At 46.2% G+C, this 22723-nt stretch overlaps 1 protein-coding gene across 2 annotated transcripts in view; it reads right to left on the reverse strand.

Moving 5' to 3' along the window:
- Positions 1-7623: 7623 nt before the first annotated feature.
- Hk (potassium voltage-gated channel subfamily A regulatory beta subunit hyperkinetic) overlaps positions 7624-22723 on the reverse strand; it is an 85959-nt gene continuing 70859 nt past the window's right edge. For both annotated transcript variants that reach the window (XM_065435480.2, XM_070534040.1), the window contains exons 13-16: positions 20930-21024; positions 19855-20008; positions 18567-18655; positions 7624-17395 (exon numbers count right to left, since the gene is read on the reverse strand). In XM_065435480.2, the coding sequence (XP_065291552.1) occupies positions 17309-17395; positions 18567-18655; positions 19855-20008; positions 20930-21024 (425 nt within the window). In that variant the 3' untranslated portion in view covers positions 7624-17308. The remainder of the gene's footprint in view (positions 17396-18566; positions 18656-19854; positions 20009-20929; positions 21025-22723) is intronic.

Here is a 22723-nt window from a genome sequence, read left to right on the forward strand (position 1 = left end):
CCTACCTGCCAGGTTAGACCGCAAGTAACTTTTCTGAATAAGCTTCCCGGTGCACCATGGGATTCATTAAAGTTGTCAAAAACAAGGCCTTATTCAAGAGGTTTCAAGGTAAGTTCAAGTGGAGGCAAGATAAGTGCTGCTACTACACCTGCTGCGCACTCATTGTTCAAGATAAAAACAAGCACAACTTGCCCAAGTACTCAATGATCATTCAGGTTACGAGCCTTGTCATCTGACCGATTGCATGCCCTCTGATCAAGGGTGGCATGACTGTGTGCATTGCTACAATGTTGTTGGGCCTAACCAACTATGCTGCTGCGCTCTGCATGGGTCAGCTGCAGGAAAGAGTCATGTTGCAGAAGTTCTAGCTTGATAGCATGTACAACAGCTGTGCTGGCAAAGGCTCCCACATAGAGGGCCTTTTCAAACAATGACCGAGTGTTTAATTGGCCCACTGAAAGAGGCCATGAAAAGTGACATGGACAGCTCTCCAGGTCCCTTTTTCTTGAATGGTTGCCTGGCTGTGGTGCGGCAACTGAGAAATTCAGTGCCATGGTTCACCACCGACAGGTCTACAGTTGGCACATGATTAATCACATAAAGGTGCTGCCAAAAGATAAGACTTACATGCACCAGTTCCTGCAATGCACTATTGAGTGCAGTGACAGAGCAGTGCTCTTCAGAGCTTGTTGAGGTGATGCCGTGATGCCTTAAGTTTGTAACACGGATATGGCAAAGCTATATTTTTGGATGAGATGTGTGGTTCAGCGATGTCATCTGAAAGATGGCTATTTTGTCCATTTTTATCATACTTAAGGAAAGTGTCAATCGATTTACTGTGGCAAAAGTACCTATGTTGCCTGCCTTTATACTACACGAATTTCTCACATTTTTTTTGCTCACACTTTCTCTTGCAACTTTCATGTAAGGTCGTCGTTTTTTGTCTATGCAAGTTCAACTTGTTGAACCTACAGGCTAAATATGTGAGCAATCTTCCTGCACTGTTTTTCATCTTCCTGTTGGTGCCTTCGCATTATTTCTTCCATCATTGGTTTACATTGTTCGCACAAGCATTAACTTGTCTATGGTTCAGACATTCGGAATATCGATCTAGACTTGGTTAAAGAGCGTCCAACTTAGACGCACAAATGCTTGGCTTAATGCTTACATTTGTGAGTTTGTCCTTGGTATGTGTTCTGTGAAGCAAGTCCTGCACAAGAATATGTGCTGAGTATGCACACCCTTATCACTTTAACCACGCCTTTTTCTCATGTTAGTCACTTTCCATGTTGTTCACTGTTCCCTGTGGTTAGCGGAAAATTGCAGGACTTAGTAAAAATGCTTTCCTAAGACAAGGATAACTTATATGCATCCAGTTAAGTGTTCAGCGAGGGCCATTGTCATTACTGTTATAAGTGGGGGCATACTTTCTAAGGTAAAGCTAATTTATAAGTCTACAACTAAGGAGTGTTCAACAAGGCCTGTTATTCCTGCTGTTGCCAGTGTACTGTTCAGCTTGTAAATGGCTATGCGTTTGTTCAAATGCATGTTGTTTAGAAAGTGCAATGTGTACACAATGGCAATTGCACTTAGTTGGCCAGTGCACCAGCAATTCAGTGTCATGCCACATGCAACTTTTGTTTGTTCTCTGGCCAGTTTTGCTTTTGTCATTACTATAATGATAGCCCATTCATAGTGCTTGTGTGCTAGGTAATCACACTGTTTTCAATGCAGGAGTGAATTTTTGACACTAAATTTAGTGCCAAAGCTTTTGTCTTTGGCCTTGATTCTTTCAGCATCAATGCACAGCAATGCATGCATTGTTGCATCTCATTTGGATCCCAGTGTAACATACACCTTATGTCAATATTAGAAAACAGAACCTGATTGTCGCTGACTGTACCAGTGTGCAAGTTTAATTCTGGTTGCACCCTACAAGTTTGCATCTATTAGTCATGAGCCTGGAATAGCTATCACCATTTTTTATTGTGTGTGTGCTGACAGACAGGTGTGTTTCGGCCTAACTATTCCATTATATACAAAACTGTGTCTGTTGTGTGTCTTCAATATTTGATTAAATGTTGTCGATCAAACAAGCTCATCAGTGAATTACTGTGTTCAGCACATTTTCTGCTGAGCTCTTCGACTGCACTTTCTAGTAATTTTACGTGCTGTTTCAGTAAGAAGAGTACATCTCTGCAGTGTATGGCTCAGCAACTTCGATTTTTATTTTCCATAGTTGGTCTGCTTCTCTTCAGTTTCTCATTACTCTGGGCAACTTTTTTTTTACACATTGGGTAGCTTTTTCTTGTGTGTGTAGCTTTTTGTGTTTGTGGGGGCATTGGGGATGGGGAGATGACTAGTGGGGCCTTTGACACGTTCCTCACTGTTGCATTTTCCTGGCTGCTGCGTCATGTTTTTGTGGTCCCAACATAAGTTCCATTGACTCCTATGTATTATGTCCCCATTGGATACAGCGCCATTCTGTAGTATTCCAGCATCTTATGTTGCATTTGAAAGTGGCCACAGCGTAAATATAATGGTGCAGAGAGAAATTGACTCTCGCATGTTGCAACAGGCAACCAATTCATTGCAGCAGGCATGCTTGTTGCAACAAGTGACTAATTTGTTGCAACAAGCGACTGATTCATTGCAAGAAGCGACCGAAGTTTGCAATAAACGAACAGAATTGCACAAGCCAGGTGCTGTGCAAAGATTGGGAGAAATCATGCACAGGGCTGTTGGCGAAGCATCTGAAAAGGTGTGCATCGATTAATACCTACTGGGAACCACGCACACTGGGCCAATTCTGCCAAGTACGGGGCTACATTTACTCTGGGGCCTGCAAGGGTCTTATTTGCATTTGACAATTGCCATTTCTCTTCAGTAAGCTTCAGCACAGTAGAACTGTGTTATGCAGTGAAGTGTACACAATGTTTTGCAGTAGGGGCCACTGTGACAGAACACCGTTCGTGTCCCTTAATTATACTTGGGAGCATCTGCCGTTCCTGGTCACAGTAAGAGTACCGATGCATCTAATAACTGCATTGGCAGCCAGTTGGGCTGTTTCCGACGTACCTTGGTGATTTGCACCCTTCCTAACGGTTATGTTTTCCCAGCTGGTATTATCTTTTTCCACAGTCCCTTTAAAAACGTATCAGCGGGGTTTTACTTACCTACTAAAGCTTGTTTTCACATGAATCTCTAGTCTCAACATATTATCACCACTGGTTGCTTAATCTATTACTTCAGAGCACTGTGTTTATAAACAATGCACTGCAAAGTACCCTGGGAGCACTATCTCAACAGACGTGACGCTGTCGAATGTACCAAACATGAAACCAAGCTTTTGTGCAGATATGCATTGCAATAAGCATTCCTTTTTAGTAATAAGATGCCTACAGAAAGGAGTGTGTGTGCTTGATACGTAAGCATGTGGACAACAGTGTTACATTCAATTATCAGCCTAATTGCAACCACAAGCACAAGTCTACCTCTTGTGCTTCAGCCCTTGTAAATATTCTAATCCTGCGGTGCCTCCGTATGCCGAGACAAGTTTTCATAGAGGGACACGGAAGAGAAAACCCCCGCCAGGCGCCGCGGAAATTTAAGTTATGCACTAGAAGTTGTAAAACGTCGTTAAGGGAGCATTGTACCTCAAAAATATTTTCAACGTTCACCGACGGTTACGGTACTCCCTAATGCAAAATTTCAGCGCAACTCTATACGTGGTTTCATCTTGCGATATATAGAGGCAAAGAATTTCAGAGAGCCCTGTAGCAGAGTCGGCAATCGTTGAAAATCTGATCTGCGGGTCAAGTGCGTCGGCTTTTATACATGACTAGTCGAAGGTTCCAGTGTAACCGCTGGTGCTGCTTGGCTTCCAGAAAGTACTACACAATTCACGTCACGCATACAATCGGAAAGTGTGAATATGATCTATTGTTGAGTAGATCATATTCACACTATCAATCAGGTGATAGAGAAATGTGCGGAATATAACCAACCCTTATATATAGCTTTCATTGATTACGAGAAAGCGTTTGATTCTGTCGAAACCTCAGCAGTCATGGAGGCATTACGGAATCGGGGTGTAGAAGAGCCGTATGTAAAAATACTGAAGGATATATATAGCGGCTCCACAGCCACCGTAGTCCTCCATAAAGCAAGCAACAAAATCCCAATAAAGAAAGGCGTCAGGCAGGGAGATACGATCTCTCCAATGCTATTCACAGTGTGTTTACAGGAGGTATTCAAAGACCTGGATTGGGAAGAATTGGGGATAAAAGTTAATGGAGAATACCTTAGTAACTTGCGATTCGCTGATGATATTGCCTTGCTTAGTAACTCAGGGGACCAATTGCAATGCATGCTCACTGACCTTGGAGAGGCAAAGCAGAAGAGTGGGTCTAAAAATTAATCTGCAGAAAACTGTAATGTAAGTAAAAGTAATGTTTAACAGTCTCGGAAGAGAACAGCAATTTACAATAGGCAGCGAGACACTGGAAGTCGTAAGGGAATACATCTACTTAGGGCAGGTAGTGACGGCGGATCTGGATCATGAGATGGAAATAATCGGAAGAATAAGAATGGGGTGGGGTGCATTTGGCAGGCATTCTCAGATCATGAACAGCAAATTGCCATTATCCCTCAAGAGAAAAATATATAATAGCTGTGTCTTACGAGTACTCACCTACGGGGCAGAAACCTGGAGGCTTGCGAAAAGGGTTCTACTCAAATTGAGGACGACGCAACGAGCTATGGAAAGAAGAATGATAGGTGTAACGTTAAGGGATAAGAAAAGAGCAGATTGGGTGAGGGAACAAACGCGAATTACTGACATCTTAGTTGAAATCAAGAAAAAGAAATGGGCGTGGGCAGGACATGTAATGAGGAGGGGAGATAACTGATGGTCATTAAGGGTTATGGACTGGATCCCAAGGGAAGGGAAGCGTAGCAGGGGGCGGCAGAAAGTTAGGTGGGCGGATGAGATTAAGAAGTTTGCAGGGACGGCATGGCCACAATTAGTACATGACCGGGGTTGTTGGAGAAGTATGGGAGAGGCCTTTGCCCTGCAGTGGGCGTAACCAGGCTGATGATGATGATGATGATGATACAATCGGAAAACCATGACTATCAAAATAAGCGCTAGCGAGACAAAACCAAACAAGCGCGAGCGAGAGCTGACGCGAGCAGACGATAGTACGAAACAGTCCGGCTAAGACCAGATACGAGTACGCGTCGAGAGGTCGGGCGGGTCCCCATGAAACCAGTTTTCCGCGCGCCCGTCACTGCAGGGGCCGTTCTCATTGGTCTCCGCCGTTCGCGGCTCGCGTCTTTCATCTGCCGCTCCGCGTTCGCTCATTTTTCGCTATTGCGCTCGTTCGCTCGGTTACGCCACCGCCGACGCTCGCCGCAGGAATGGGACATTAAGAGCTGCGCTCTAAAATGTTTTGAAGTAGCCGAGATAGAAGGAAATCAAATTTATCGAAAGTCATGGTGCGAAAAGGCGAGCTTATCTGCCGCCTCTACTAGCTACCAGATAATGGGGGCTAAATTTTTGACGAAGCGGTGGTGGTTCTCCTAGAGGAGCATGCGGGCTTTTTGAATTTTTGGTTGTTTTTCGACCACATTATAGTTACCGCATAATCTATCCACTGCACTTGTCTGTTTGCTATGGCCCGACCTGGTGATGGGTCTTTTAGCAAAAGGGACGCTCTAACCGTGGATGTAGCCTTGGGTAAGTCAGGAAATCGTTCCAACTGGAAACGCCTTGCGAACTCACTGGCTATAACTCGTAGATTGAAATATGTGCCGTAAAATAATTCAATAAGAAGTTAGTTACGGTAATTATGTCAATGATTTCATTGGGCATTTTGATTTCTCGTAGAAGTAATGGCCGCCTCAACGAGTAATTTAGAACAAGTGTTAGAATTGTGCTATCTGCATGCCACGGTCAATATTTAGAAACATTGGACCTTCTAAAAAGAAATAAAGGCCCGGTATATAACAACAGGTGGCTAAACAAACGAAGTGATAAGTTACGTTTCATGTCCGTGTGTGTCTGTGGTGCGTTTATACAATGAACCCCCATATGTACTTGCTCAACCCTTGGTTCTTATAACGACTGTGCACTCTATTTGCGGTCCCTTATAAAAAAAAAAAAGGCCAGGGCGGGAGGGGGGGGGGAGTCCCCCCTCCCCTGTTCGCGTGTGTTTGCTTGCGTGACAACATGGCATGGTGTTAACTAATGAAGTTTAGCTAATTAACTTTGTTCCTTATGTTAGCTCAATTTCAAAAATTGAGCACACTAGCAATAAGGGCATATCGACTTAGCGAAAATCTTGTGCTTAGTGCCAGTTTCGTAAAATACTCCCTCAAATATTCTGTGGCAGAATACGTTGATGTCCAAGTTATCACTGGGACCCGCCGTGGTTGCTCAGTGGCTATGGTGTTGGGCTGCTGAGCACGAGGTCGCGGGATCGAATCCCGGCCACGGCGACCGCATTTCCATGGGGGCGAAAACACCCGTGTACTTATACTTAGGTGCACGTTAAAGAAGCCCAGGTGGTCGAAATTTCCGGAGTCCTCCACTACGGCGTGCCTCATAATCAGAAAGTGGTTTTGGCACGTAAAACCCCACAATTTAAGTTAACACTAGGGGAGGGGAAGTGTACTCCGGGTGCGTGTCCTCCCCTTCCCGAATTTCTTGTGTAGCAGGATGCTGCCTGCGCAGCCCGCCCTTCTCGCTCAACTGTTCGCGGTCAAATGCATGCCGCTTCCCGCACCCCCAAGAAAAAGAAAATTTCTTGCTACGCCACTGTGTTGAGCAGCAGGTTGTAATTGTTAGGCAGTTGTTTGTCGAATAATTATGGTGCTGTTAAGAAATTTTAAAATAAGTTTTTTTTTTCTAACAGGGCTAATCATGCATGTCGCTAATGCTGCAGCATTTGTATTTTTGTTTCGTGAGCAGAAACATGTCCAGTATTTTAAAGGCGAAAAGTTGATGTGTGTAAAATATGCCATTAATAAAGTTGTTCTTCGGGGTTCCGGCAATGAAGATCCACTGTATGAGAAAGAAAAATTAAAATAATAAATGAACGGCAGGGAGGATGACTAGGACTGAGATCCACTGTCTAAAGTTTCTGAGCATAGTAACGACAAAGTAGCGGGCGCTTTCTTCTTTTTTCTTTTTTAGTAATGTGGTACCTTAATCCTCTTGGTAACGTAGGACGGTAACGCGTTCATTTTATTAGAACGTAACGAGTAACGTACTTCCTGACATTTTTTCGGTAACTGCTATACAACTACAAGACTGCTTATTGCATGACTTAGGTATCTTACCACTGCTTATTTGAACACTCCCACATTTCTCCATACGGGTATTTCAAGCCAATCAGAGATAGTGCAGAAGTTCTGTGAGCCAATCGTATCTGGAAAGATGGCGAATTCGACAATATGTACTTGAGCGTCCAGATAATGCGCCGGTCAGTGGCGTCACTGGAGTCAGCGGCACACGGGACGATGGCCTGCGTGGTGGCAGGCACAACACCGGCGAAAATATCACCCCATTCGAAAACTTTGTAAAGAACGACTGACAGAGCACACGTGCGCAACGGGCAACATGATATGTCAAAACTTTATTAAACTTTTCGTCGCATCGTCGACAGCACCACCGCAACGAACAAAGCGTAAACAGCTGGCTTCCCGTTCATTCGCGGTTTCCGTACTTCCCTCTATAGTATATATACATGAAGCGTGAAGAGCTATACAGTGTCGGCAATACAAAGTCAAAAGAAAGCTTTACTTGTTTATGTTTGCGGGCTACTGCATTCCAATAGTCTAATGCTCGGCTACTTCGCCGAGTCCTTTTGTCGCTATAGACAATATCGTCACATTACAAACGTTGCCATGCACGTCTAGCACTTCCAACTAATAAGGTTTCTGTTCTTGAAACTTCTCAAGTACACCTCTCGCGGAGAGGTAATGCAGCAGTTTTATAAATAGTTACGCCAACATGTCGGTGACAAAAATGAACCGTATGCTACTACGTCAAGTGACGTCATGCACGAACAGCGCGATGAAGCAATTTCAGAAGTCGAGAGAGTACTCAAAGTTACAAAGCATTTCAGATTGCGCAACGATAGCTGAGGCATCATAATTAATGAACACAGCTATACACGTAGCGTTACTATTGTCTATGCGGCTCGTGCAAAAAAGAAACAAATATATATATACATACTTTCCCATCAGATTGCGCCGGTACATAATGACAAAATGGCAGTGCGTTAGAAGGAAAACAGGGTAACGCACGCTGACACACAGACGCTCTGAACGCTTGTGAATGCAGTTTTTTCGCTGTTGTTGTTAGTAGTCCATCATACAGAGAGAGAGAAAAAAGCATTTAGCAGCGGTAAACGCATGTCCTCACAGCTATACAATATGACGTCACTGTAAACGAACACAACACATCGCTCAGTTAACGCCTCTTTGGGCAAGGATATGCTGCGAACACATCCAATTCCCAACGGCATTTTCACAGTACACTCTTGCTGGTAGCTTAGTAGCACACAAGTTGCATCATTTTGACTGCACTGAAATGTTTTACTCACACACACAAAAGAGGAACACTAACAGTCCTAATCTGGTCTCAAAACATACAGCAAATCGCACGCAATGTTCTGAATGCGTGTGATCCAGGAGCACAGAAAAATATAGCATCAATTTCGTGCATCGAAGGGCATCGATGAAGCAGGGCACATTTCACAAACGTCCTGAAAACGAATGCTCCGGCCACTGGAGCTCCAGAAACGACTTGGGATTCCTGTGTCGTGCGCAGGTCTTCAAAACAACAACAAGTATAGCATAACCCCATGAATGCCACGGCGGGCTTTAGCAGCAAGCAGTGGATCTTAAACACGTGTTTGCATAGGCGTTGGCATATCACATGCAATGTCTCAGTCATTCCTTGCGGGACTAACAAGCGAATGCGTAGGCTCGTTCATGGTAGTCAGAAGTTGTAACATCGCGTCTTCGGTTGCTTGTCTTCGGGCCCTACTACCGAGCAGTGGCGTAGCAACAGGGGGGGCCGGGGGGCCGGGTGCAAGGGGCCAGTTGGAGGGGGGGGGGGGGTGTCATATACGTCTGAAGACACCCCTCTTTCCGCCGGCTACACCCGGGGGGGGGGGGGGGGAGGGGGGGTGACAGAAGACCTATGGGCCCCGGGTACCAGACGACCTAGCTAAGCCACTGCTACCGAGGGTTCGAGTTATTAGAAAACTATATACCGGATCATGTAGCCGTACTGCACGTCTGCGGCTGATTAGGAAAGCCGCGGATTGAACGTCACTGCAGAAAATTTGTGGGAGTGTCGGTACGCATCGAAAACTAGCTAATAAGGCGCACGAGGCACAATTGCAGGTTCTCGCGGAATCTGGGCGGGGCTTACATAAAATTTCGACGCCCCTATGCTCACTTTTCACGCAAAAATAACTATTGTGTTGACATAATACTAAAAGGCGGAAAAGCTATAATCGCAAATAGCTGCGGTGCTCGAGTATGATACTCACGTGGCCAGAAAAAATATATTTTTTTTTCCTTCTCGAAACGGAAACGGCAGGATTTTTACTAGTCGTGGTCTTTTTCATTGTGTACCATCTGTGGGAATTGTCTCCATAAACAACTTCCTTCACGGAAGCTCCCATAACTCAGGACTGGATATTTCGAGGACAATATGAACAAATCGGCGCACACGAATATAGCTTCACGGGAGAAAGGGATTCATTAGGATAACGACCTAATGACCGCCAACGTTTCGGTTAGGCTATGTCCCCGACGCTAAAATAATAAACCAAGCCGCACTTATCTTTGTGGCCTCGAGAGAAAGGAAAGTATGACAAACTATAGTTACTGCGCTTAATATGTCCAAACGTTCTTGTAGTTCGTTATACTTATCATGGCTGATATTCCTGCCATGAGTGACGGCAAGTTGCGTGCAGTTATGCGCGAAGGACCGTGCGCGAGCACCTTCTCTCGCAGGGTGAAACAGCTGCACTAATGAATGTGTGTACTCGGTCACCTGAGCAGAGTGCACTCCGCACTGATTGTAATTAGTCATTGAACAACACATGTACTAACAACCCCTGCGTACATACGGGCATCTTCAACATTTCTAAAGCGTTTGTCATTCGAGAATCAACGGACCATTAGACCCTGTCGCACTGTGCTTCTTGGAAGAAGGAAACAGCTGAGGATAGAACGGTGGAAAGCTGTGTACACATTCTCTTCTCAGAACGTTCACCCGTACGCTGGTGTCTACAAACCCTGCGCAGAATAACGCACTCGGCGCTATGAACAAATTCACGGGGACGTGTTATGTTTCGTGAAACGGCCTGCTCGCTGACAAGCAGTTATGACGGTACAGTCTTGGTCAGCAGGCGGGAAGGCAGCTACGAGAAGTTAAGCGTGAGAACAAGTACACCTGAATTGGACCCAAAATTTATACATAATTCAGCACCTGCGTAGCACAGCACCTATATACAGGAGGCATTGATTTCCTACGCTTCTACGCATATCAGTGGATCGGCTATAAATATGCCGTGGTTTAGATGCAGTGACTACAAGCGTCGTGTAGACATTACTCTGTCTCTACAATGGCTATGATAACTACGTTCTTATTGACGTAAAAAACAGTCTCGATCTTTATTACATACGGTAGTATTATATATCTGCTTTATTTTAGTGTATTCCTCCGACGTTAAAGAGTAGCTTAGCTCGGTAATTGAAATCGCCGTGCGTGGATATACGATAGCAAAAAAAAATAATTTGTTCATAACGCTTAGTGTGGCTGAATCAGCAGGCAGCATGCATGACGCAAAGCAGACGAGCTCTGTGATATCGGTGATAACCTGAGAAATTCAGCGCAGGCTTCGCCCACAAAACCGCACTGCACCCAAGTCATCTGTTCTTCCGCCCTCGAAAACACAGTTCCTGCAAAAAGGCGTCGACATCCAAGGAACTTCGCATCCGTCGTGACGTCACCAAAATGAGCGAGCGTAATTGGGTGGCGCACCCATACAAATTCTCACTGATTTGTACGACGATGTACTTCACGCTGCATTCTCAGGTTGCAACCGATTAGGAAGAAGATAGAGGTTATTTACGTCCAAGAAAATAAAGAGGGAAGATAAACAGCGGGGTAGCAGCAGGTTGTATAGTGATAGATGCGCAGCCATGTTACAAGGCACTTGGAAAAAAGAAAGATGGCGCTCGCTCCTTCCTTCTTTTCCAGCGTATGTGGTCAGAAACAGTTAACCAGGGCTGCAGTTGATGGTTTGCCCGTGCAATATATACAGTCGCGGCTGATGCGGAAAATAGTATTTGCGGAGCGGTTTTACCTTGTGCGACTCCACCAAAGGCTTATGCTGCCAACAAAAAAGTCAAAGAGGACGGAGCAAACAGATCGAATCAAAGCGAAGCGAACCGAATCGAAACAGGTATAGGATCAAACCTAATATAGACAGTCTGCGCGAGGTAAGCAAGCACATCGTTTGGGCACATGCGTCTACCTTAAGGAACATTTCAAATCATTCGTTTATGGTGAGAGCTTTTCAGGTGCTTTATACACAAGTTTGAGAGCCGGGTTGTGACTATGCAATCTTTCGGTTAGAATCTATCGTATTCTGCATGCTGCTTCAAACCATGACGGAAGACTTCAAAACGGACCATTGTATAAATCAATTCTAGATTGGATGCGCGAAATCATCGTTAACAACATTTCAATTAAGAAGTCTTAAAAGCGCCCTTGAGGATTATTCTTGGACGCATTCTGAACTCTTAATCTTGCATGCTTGGTATGGCGGCACTTGAGAATTTCAAAACGGAGGGAAAAAGCAACAAAAGCAGCAGCACCTTGGAAAGATGGGGCGGCAAACGCACTATAAAACATCGCAGTTCTCTCATCCATTCGCCCGTGCTTTATTGTAAGTTGTAGAGCTGCGACAGAGATCCGAGAAACGATAGCACTCCTTTCTTAGCGAAGACAACCGCACCAGCATGACGCTTTTTCAAAACTAGTTGCCATTCATTACGCTAGCACTAAGAAGGAAGTTTCACAGGCGAAAGGAACTAACAATGGTCACATAGCAAAACCGAGGACGACTACAGCTGCTCCGGTTTAGTTATGTTGCAAGTCGAATCTGCGAGGAAAGCCGGTATCAACCGATACCGAATGGTAGGGCACGGCACTGCATCCCCGGTTCTTACGAAGTAACACTCTGGGCACGCACTCACAAAACACTTCTTACTTCACAGAGTGGTTTTAACAAAGGAGAACGGTCCGCAAGTGACAGAGATTAACGTTTTTTAGCTATGAGGCTGTTGGTAACGGACAAAACAGTTGTTACAAAGTATTGCGAATTCGGCCCCTGGGTCGTATATGTTCTTTGCATACAAGTATAGTCAATTCAAACGCACAAACGAAAAATGCTGTAGCATTCAAAAAGCACAAAAGCAAAAAACAGAAACAGCGGGCGTTATACATTCGCTACCACGTGCACAGCAGTGACACAAAGTTGCTGGGCACAACAGTCATAGATAACAAACGACTCTTACGTAAAGTTTCATTGCAAGCAGAAGCAAAGCATGTATAGCTTCACTGAACGCGCATACAGACTATATACACAGAAAGGATAGACCTGCATTCGCGTAGATCCGTCAAACATGTACAGGAAACGACTCGCACCCCCCCACGTGGGAAACGGGGGCGCCTTGATCGCGTAACCCACACAATCGCAACCACACACGTTAAAATGAATTGGACCCTCTGACAAACGCGCGACGTGACGTTGTTGTTGTTGTTGCATATGTAAACCTCAGTGCGTCTTATATATAGACTACGCCCAACTCTAGGGACAACAGTCAATGATTTACGGGATTGCGGGCGCGGCTTACTTTCGCGTCCGTTTCTGGTCATAGCCTGGTCAATCGTGAAACCGATTTCAATAATGACGACGTATCTTATTCCCGCGTGTTTTACGCGTGACAAGTCGCGGTCTAATACTATTCTCCATCTATTTTCTTTCGAGATATTTATCGACTGCATGCGTTTAACATGTACTGGATGAAAATAGTGCTCCGTCGTTCAACGTTGTTTTCATTTATTGTATGTTTTATGGCAAAAATAATTTGGAATTAAGCCCAGGTTGCGGCGAAATTTAGTTTCTTTCTTTCTTTGTGTCTAACGTTGCTAGTAAACTTTCGTAGGTGATATAACCTCCTTGGTTACACGTTTCTGCTCAATCAAGCAGATGCATTGGAATTATGAAGATTGGATATTAGATACACGCGGTATCTCCTACGGTTCTACGGTTCCAAGCACTTACGCAAAACAATCCGTTATCTAACCTTTAAGTTCGCACGTATTTACAGCACTGCTTTTCTCGAATATCTGCTCTTGTAAACTTGCATAAGGAGACGCACTCAAGGTTGTCTTTAAGGTATTCATCTGGCTACGTTATTCAATGTGCAACTCTATATGTACAGTCTGCTCGTGCCAGATAATTCAACCTGCATTCTGGAAAGCAATGCGCCAAAGTGACATGCATACAGACGACATGTTTTTTTTTTTTTCAGCGCGGTTAGCTATTTACAAACACGAAGGTAGAATCTTTACAATTTCATTGCGCCCACAAGACTTTTTTTTTTCATTAAGCAGCATGGCATCTAACCAAATTCACCTAAGCTTCACTGTACTTGCGCAGCGGCTGTTCTGCTGCTTAACATGAGGTTGCGGGTTCGTGTCCAGACGCTCTTCTTCACTGTACTGCGCCACTCATAATCCAGGGTGACTGAATTAGTGGTTCCAAGAGCTAACATCAATCAATCAATCAATCAATCAATCAATCAATCAATCAATCAATCAATCAATCAATCAATCAATCAATCAATCAATCCTGTAACTGTAACAAATCTTTGTCATAGCTCTGCCCCTTCTACATCAGGCACTAGCCGTGCAGAGCTCAATTTATAAACGATTATGCGGCGGCAGCACTTCCTATAGACCTAATTCGCAGTATCATTAACGTTAAATGACCCAATTGTGTCCGTAACTGTAAGGTTTTTCTTGCTTACTCTGCATAACCATATAAATGGTGCGAGGCGCGATGACTTATACAAGCGAAACGTCTAGTATGCATTCTTGTCACCTTGTATTTGTAACATTCGCGAGAAAACAAGAAAAGCAATAGACAGGGTGCTGCGCCACGGCGCAGGAGAATGGTGACAATGTTTGTATATAACCGGAGCGTGCGAATAATGATAGTATCATTTTGCGTACAAATAAAAGAAAAGAGAGGTAGTATAGCGTTGCTCCGGTTTCGTGAATTAATTAAAACAAATTCAACGCGGCAATCTGACGGTAAGTCCACAAGGAGGCCACGCCGAAGCATTGATTGCACGTTAGAGCAAAGTCGACATTGGTTAACTTAGACTGGGTATTGGAAGCGAATGTGACACAAACAAAAGACAAAAACAAACAAAAAAAGACCGTGTCGCTGAAAGATGTAGAAGGTCGAACTGCAGTGAAAGCTACAGCTCACAGTGAAAGCTGTGGCTTTGACTGTATACATATCCTATGTTATGCGGACATGCCCCCTTGCAAACACCAAGGACCCACGCGACTTTACGCAGGTCATGTGACTGCGCGTACAGTTTAGCACCGAAACAGGAGGTGGTATAAGTAACTCTAGTAACAAAGCCTTAAGTGTGACACATGGATATCAGTGGTTTCTGCGGGAAACAGTAGGCAGAGGTAAAAATGGATTGAGAGGAAGAAAAAAAAACCGAACATGGTCAAGCAACGAGACGCGCCTAAATACAGAGATATTCTTGAGCCCTGGCTGTGTCGGTCAACCCCCGGGAGTGGAAAAGGCTGCAGCGTCACATGTAACGAACGCCATCGCTTGACCCAGCGGACGTTTCTCTTGTTCGTGAATGCCAAGCGAAGCCACGTAATGCAAGAATTGGTCCCGTGGCATGCACCTGCCAAGTAAGCAAAAACCATACCGCCGTCTACGCACACCTTTAGAGGCAACATCCGTGCTTTCACATCAAATAAATACAATATATACGTCGATTTTGACGTGTTAGTTATCTTTTTTTTTAGTTGCAGCAGCTGCAAGGGATCCTTTAGCGTTGCTTTAGCGCGCTGTTCATCAGTTCAAGCGACCGTCTTCGGTCTTCCTAAAATTCCTTTGTCGCATGCGATTAATGTGCATTTGATCACCAAGAAAGCGTCCCGTCATTTAATGCTCATATGTTTCTTTTTTGTCGGGATAGTCCGATCGCGCAAGACTTTCTCTTCGCTGCACTCGCATAAGGCGGCCAGGAACACACAGAAAAAATAAAATAGAACTATACATTTCAGGTACCCAAGAACGCCGGATCGACAAAATCATTCTCGCGCAAACATCGCGATACCACGTGTTCTTGCTTCGAGTCCTAATACGTCATTCTTTCCTTGGCCGTTATATGAACAAACACAGACAAAATAAAAAAAAAAACATTAGAATCGACAACGTACGCCGTGCCAACTCGCAAATTCAAGCTCCTAGCACGCCTTGGTTATTTGGCCTCAGCAGGAAAGTCAGGGTTAAACCCAGACACACTGCAGGAAGTCTCTTTAGTTTTCTCTCTTTTTTTCTTTTATCGCTCGCTTATAGTCCCCCCATTCGCTGTCTGCAGACGTCAGGGCAACCTGCTTCCGCGTACCGAAAGCAGCGAACGAACGGCCTGGTGGGTTCTTTATGCGCTCTTCGGTGTGAGCTCTGCAGCGAACGTTATGTTGGCGCAAATCTGCCAGGATATTTTACGCCACCGTTTCAGTTACCGCTTTTTCTTTTTCTCTCTCCTATCCGAACATCGTTTCCACGCTATATGCGTGATATGGCCAGAGGCTAATCGAGCCGCTTAGGCTGTTTCTTTTTTGTTGTTGTTGTTTACCGTACCTCCCGAGCACGTATCGGCAGGCGCCTCTAATGATTTCGCCTCCCAAACGACGCGCACTCGGTCATCTGTACGACGCCGTAGCGACGTTCTGCGGCAACTGCGAAACAGCGCTGGCTATAGATTAGGCTGTAGGTAATTGCACGTTGCAAGCCAGCGACGCGTAATATTGCGCGTTGAGCGCCTATAGACACAGCCTCGCCTTCCGCGCGTACCGCAAGGTTTCCGGTTCTTCGCGCGGTCTTTTCGACCTCCAAATCACACGGAGCTGTTGTTCTGCGTACGAACATTTGTAGACAGTTATGTGGTCATTTGGCGCCTCGTACGCACACGTTACGGAATTTTGTCGTGTAAGAACTTTATGGAACGTCCCAATCTGAATGTATCGAGCTAAGAAATGGTGGCAAGACACTTTTTACCTGAAAACAAGAGCGATAAAGTTTAGATCAGGACGACAAGGAATGTACGGAAAGATGATAGAGGGAACTGTCGGAAACAAAAACAAAAACAAAAAAAAAAACACTTATAGGAGCAGCGGTAGGGTTTAAATCCGACGCAGGTGTGTAAAAAGAAGATTGAATTAGAAAAAAGAGAGTCAGTGAGTTATAGCTCAATGTAGGCGTTGCTCATGAATTAACCTGTGTACCATACGTCTTTGCACGAGGACTAAAACGATTAAAAGCTGCGCTTTTCAGCACAGACACGCTATAACATATGAATCATGCTAAGGCTCCAGAAAACAATTTGTAATGCGGCCACGTAGGACTTACTTTGCTACTTGGTAAGTGACCCTGTATTGCGTATACGTTGTTGAATCAGAGCGTGCGTGGGGGTCTGTAGGTCGAAAGCTCGTGGAACGGTTTGCTTCGACGTGGTACACAACCGGATCGCAGGCACGGCCCCAATTGCATCTTCTCGATATCGGTGACAAATAACTGGACAGCGGACACTACACAAGCCGTGCTAGGACGGTGAGGCGTCACCGCTAGCGCGGACTATAACGTGCTAGTTCACCAAACCTCTCGCTGCAAAATTTCGTGTCGACAGATACGGGTCACCTCACCGCGCGCGGAAGAACAAGAGAAACGACCGCGGGCGCGCAGCGCGACGTCCCGTTACGTGCGAGGCGCTACTGGATAACACAGGCGTGCGCGACGCTTGCGAAGAAGCGCTGCACCCGGCCTCCTTCTTCCGCCGGGCCCGGGTCGTCCAGGTCGAGCGCGATGTGTTGTTGCGGCTGCAGCCGCTGCGAGCCGGGGCTGTCGGGGATCGGTGCTCGGGGGCCCAGCCAGGGCTCCTGCAATTGTCACCTGGGCGGGGGCACGGGCCGCGGCCGGTTGTCCAGCACCTTCTCGATCTCGGCCATCACGATCGACGTCAGCTTGGGAACCACCTGGGCGAGGCACGGGACCAAGTTTGACCTTACTTTCTCGTCAGCGCAGGGCTCAGCAGCACGATTAGCATTCTTGTTCCTTTACATGACTGCTTCTCACGTTATAAATCGGAGCGATAGCACAGGGGCTATGGCGTCGCCCTGCGGAGCTCGAGGCCGTGTACTCGGCCGCGGCGGCCGCATTTTGATGGGGCTAAAATGCAAGGACGCTCGCGTACTTGGATTTAGGTGCACGTTGAAGAACCACTGGTGTTCGAAAAAATGCGGCACCGCCCCCCCTACAGCATGTCTCATAGTGAGATCGTGGTTTTGGCACAAAGAACTCCAGAATTAAATTTTTTTTCTGACCTGATATTTTCACATGGGCCAGCCTGGCGGACTTGGTTCCACCCGAGATCTGATGTGGCCTAGTACGATGAAGCTACTGCTTGCTAACTGGCGCATGATATCAACGCTTGGCGTACACCTCGGCTATAGAGTGACTTGCATCTATCGCATCGGTGCTCGCGAGAGGCTTAGTCCCCCCACTGACTAAGCGGTTGGCCTATGAAGAGTGTGCTTAAACGTCAGCTGTCCTTTCTGGTTTCGATTCGCAGCAAACATGCTTGTAATTGTAGTCCGGCTACACGTAACACGTAAACAAGTCCGGGTGTGGTATTCCGACTAGGGAATGCAGAAATGATGTGCTATTGAGATTTCAGTGCAAGTTAAAGCATGTCAGGCGGTCAAATTTAATCTGAGCCCTCCACTATGGCGTCTCGAGATCGAACTGGATCTTATACGTGCAAAGAAATAAAAATAAATAAAACTAAACAAATAAAGATATACGGAATAATAAATAACTAAGTAAATACGCGCACGATACTTCACATGAGAAATAGAACGACCTCTTTTACAGACCCTACGAGAGTTGTGGGATCCCATCTTGATGCTATGCCAAATGTATAACTATTTGTGCACTAAAGAACTTTTACACTTGAACTTGACCATAGCGTCACCGATTCAATGCATTTACGCGAAGCCGTCGATTAACCCCATGGGGGAATCTGCGAGTAAATGAGCTTTGCGACACAGTCGCAACTAAGCGTGAGGGCGATGAGGGAGCATATGTTGCCACGCAGAGAACCAGGAGAACGCAGGGCGCTGCAGAGAGCGCGTTTGACGCACGCACCTGCAATGCGCCCAGGTGGTCGTACAGCTGGTCCACCGAGGAGGCGCCCACAAGTACGGAGTGCACGTGCTCGCTCTTCAGGCACCACGCTGTTTGTAGGCCGGCATGCGCCAAAGGAGTAAGGACGAAACAAATTGGCGGGGATAAAGGATGTCAAAGCAACGCGCAAAGTGTTGCAACGTAATAAAATAACAACGAATTGAGACACGAGGACAGAAGATTGTGTGATGTCTCGGAATATACGCAAGCCTGCAAGATCATCATCATAATCATCATCATCATAATCATAATCATAATCATAATCGTAATCATCGTCATCGTCATCATCATCACCACCACCCCATGTGCTTAACGGTGAAGCAACTGTTTAAAACAGCGAATGAAGAAACCAGAAGTTGGGCAGTGAGGTTCGTATGGCACACGACCGGTTCACTGTACACTAAAGCGAGTAAAAAGGCGAATACAAATAGCGAATTAACGGAGAGAATGAACTGTGGGCGCGCAACGATCATCATATACTATGGTGGTTGACTGGTGAATTTGAATACTAAAAAAATATTCATAGCCTGCAGGATTGCGGCAGCAGCGACGTCAGACGTTATCAGTGTACGTAGTGCGAATTACGTTGAACGCACCGTTTTTACAATGGTAGCTAGACTGCAGCATGCACGACCTGTAGACTTGTGCATGTGAAAGACGAGGACGGTACGATTTCCCCAAACTTCTTCATTTCTATGACCACGTGATGCAGACTGTCTTTATGTACTTACTTCATTTTTTTTTCTTGGCAGAATATACTGACACTTGGGGCCAAGTGCAACGTTTGTACAGAGGTCGAGACACTTGCCTAGAGCGCGCTCCCGACAGCCAAAACGGCTTCCGAAGCACTAGACAGGCGAAATTAGACCATGCATGTCGCAAAAGCAGCCGCGCAATGTAACATCCAGCCGGCTTCGCAGAATCTTTTATCCTCGATGTCGCCGGCACAGTCCGGACAATGTGCCTCGCGCGTTCTATATAGTGCCCCGACCTCCGTACAACCAACTTGCCAAAACAATTAGTGAAATTCCCCGTGCAAAACGCGTCTCAGCGCACGTCACAGAATCACTTGCGATTCGGCATTCACAGACCTGCTGGACAAACACCGCTGTCCTGTCAAAGCAGTGCGCGCACATACAGTGGCGCGATTACGTATAGCTGAACTATGTGACGTGTAATGGAGCTATCGTGATCACGAGATCCACGACTTGCGCGCCGTAGGTTGGTAGTAGTTAGTGCGCGCACGTACCGATGGTGAGCTGATTGCAGCTGCAGCCGAGCCTATCGGCGATGTAGGAGAGCTCCTGCAGCTTGGAGTGCTGCCGCGTGAAGCGGCCGCCGGACTCCTCGCAGATGGCCTTCTCCGGACGGTCCACCTTGTCCGTCACGGCGGAAACGTATTGCTGCGCGCCCGAAGCGAGGAATGTGAGGGCACTGACTCGTTTCTTGAAGCAGTACGTAGAGGTCCACGCTCATCACACTTAGAACACACGGGCGCAGTATAGGTTTTAAAAGTAATATCGTTTAGTTCTTATGCGTCTGTTCTTTTTTCTCCCTCACTATATCAGGGTACATGGGGTTCCTTCAATTCCTAACACTGTAAGTTTTCATCTTGGTATCCCGGTGCATAAATTTTGTTAGTGGCGAGCTTTCCGTTCGATTCCTGCATAATTTTTTTAGCAGAAGTAAGGTTGTTTATTTTCCACAAAAGAAGTGCAATACACTGTTGTGCTGGGAAAGTGGGAAAAAAAGCTGCTCATGGTAACTTGACTGGCCCCAACCTACTCCGTTTGCCTAGTTTCGCCACGTAGAATATTTTTTTTCTTACCTTAACCAAAGAGCGAATTGCGAAAAATTTTTCCGTCAGCTTATTGTCGACATCTTTGTCTCGAACTCATTAAGACCGTTTGATACCTTACTGTAAAGAAGTTTCACACCACCTAATCAGCTAAGCACAGGCTAAAGACTTGCGTCTTTGTAGGTCTTTTGTAGTCCTCCCCCCCCCCCCCCCCCCCTTTTTTTTCACTGTTACAATTGTTGCAATGTATGGTACCTAAGCGGTATTCGGCACTTACAGAAGCTCCTCTTTCATATTTGACCCGATAGAACCTCCTTCTGTGTTTACGCAATATGTATTTACCTTGTGCATGAACGACAAATAAGCCGAAGCTCCCACTAGCCCTCGGCATACTGTCCGTGATCGCCGACACAAATGCGAAGCCGCTACGAATTACACCGGCTGATCTAACCAGCCTTGATCTGATGAGCATGGGCACAACTAACATTTTCAGAGAAACGCGTGAAGCATTGGGGAAGGCTCTCACCCTGAACGAGCCCCTTGAGAGCAGGTTGACGCCTTCGTCAAACTTTCCCGTCAGAACGCCGAAGGCCTGCGGCGACCATGACATTGTGCCAATTCCTGCGTATCGAAAGCACGGCCTGTGAACAGCTGTTTCGCCTAGGTCGCGGATTCGTTTTCCGACCACATTGGAACGAGAACGGAACTCAAAATCGTTCGTGAATACGGGGACTGCATGCTTTGCACGTGAAAGAGCCCCACGAGGTCGAGATTGGAGCATGGGGAGCCCTTCCCCGATAGGCGTCTGTCATAACACCCCGATCATGCTTTGCGATGTAAAATAACACGAATTACGTGCGGGGTATGTTGGCGCGCAAAATACTCCGACACACACGAGGCCGACAGATACAATTTCCGGTGTGTGACTTCACAAATGTTGCTCTTCGGTTTGAGCAATTTTCCTTATGTCCTAGTGACGGCGAGGATAGGGCAGGGCGCATGCATTTCAATTGTTATTAGACTGACACGTTGTAGTGATGCTGAAGACCCATACAATAATCAAACTGCGAGCAGTGAAAACTAACCCTTTAGTGGGTGAACCTGCGCCAAGAAAAAAAAAATATGTGAGGCTCGAAGCAAACAATAGCGGCGAGTGCAGTCGTCGGTCGGGAAAATCTCATCGGCAGCTAAGAGGCTAAGACGCAGCGGTCATTTATACATGGCTCGTCGTACATTACAGCGTTATCGCTGGTGCTCGCGCACGTTCTAGGATGTGCACCACTACTCCCCACGAGCACGCCAATCAGATCAGACAAAGATTCTTTCTCCATACTATCGGCGACCGTATCGACAAAGTTCCCACACACGAAGGCGCGTCAAGCGCTTAGCGATAACTTTGTAACGGCGGTTGGCAGGCGAAAAAACGATCACAGGAAAAGCGTATACAGTGTGCACGTGCCATTACGTAAATGTGTTGGTGATCTGCTGTTACTGGACAGTTGGTTAGCACAACGCTTACTTGTCTGTTTTCTGCTTGTGCTTACCGCAGAGAGAGGCAGAGAGAAGGAACGGCAGGGAGGTTAACTAGACCTTGTCCAGTTTGTCCAGAAGTTTGCGCCAACATATCCTATATATAGATGGATTTCAAGAACAACCTAAGTCCTTAAAGTTATGAATTACATTCAGAAAACCTGTTTCAGCGATATTGGCATTTGACAATTAGTTACCATCACCATGATAACAGACGCAGCCACAAGTCTTCGCTCCCTCGCCCGCGAGCTTACGCAGAATCTGTGGAACACCAATGAGTTCACGAACGAACGTCTCCACAGATTGGATCCATGCCTGCAACTCCGGCTACCAGCAGGGTTACCACGAGCGGAAGCAACACTTCTGTGCCGCCTGTGGCTCGGCGTCGCTTTCACGAACTCCTATTCATTCCGCATCGGAATGGCCGACAGCCCTACTTGCGGCACCTGCGACTGCGAGGAGACGATTCAGCACCTCCTTTGTGACTGTCCCAGCTACAAAGTGCCAAGAACAGTGCTCGTAACCGCGCTCGAAAAACTGGACAATCGCCCCTTTACAGAGGAGAAGGCTCTAGGACACTGGTCCAGACGGGCTTCGGCACTCAAGGCCTTAAAGGCTTTGCTGAAGTATCTAAGGACTTGCGAATTGTGCGATCGCCTTTGAGTGTTGTATCGCGTAGTATCGCGGTACTGCGTGAATTTCCTTAATTTTTTTTTCTCCTCTTCTTCTTCTTTCTCCTTTTATTCCCTTTACCCCTTTCCCCAGCACAGGGTAGCCAGCCAGTACTTAC

This window comes from Dermacentor albipictus, chromosome 2 (assembly GCF_038994185.2).
Source record: "Dermacentor albipictus isolate Rhodes 1998 colony chromosome 2, USDA_Dalb.pri_finalv2, whole genome shotgun sequence".
Lineage (NCBI taxonomy): Eukaryota > Metazoa > Arthropoda > Arachnida > Ixodida > Ixodidae > Dermacentor > Dermacentor albipictus.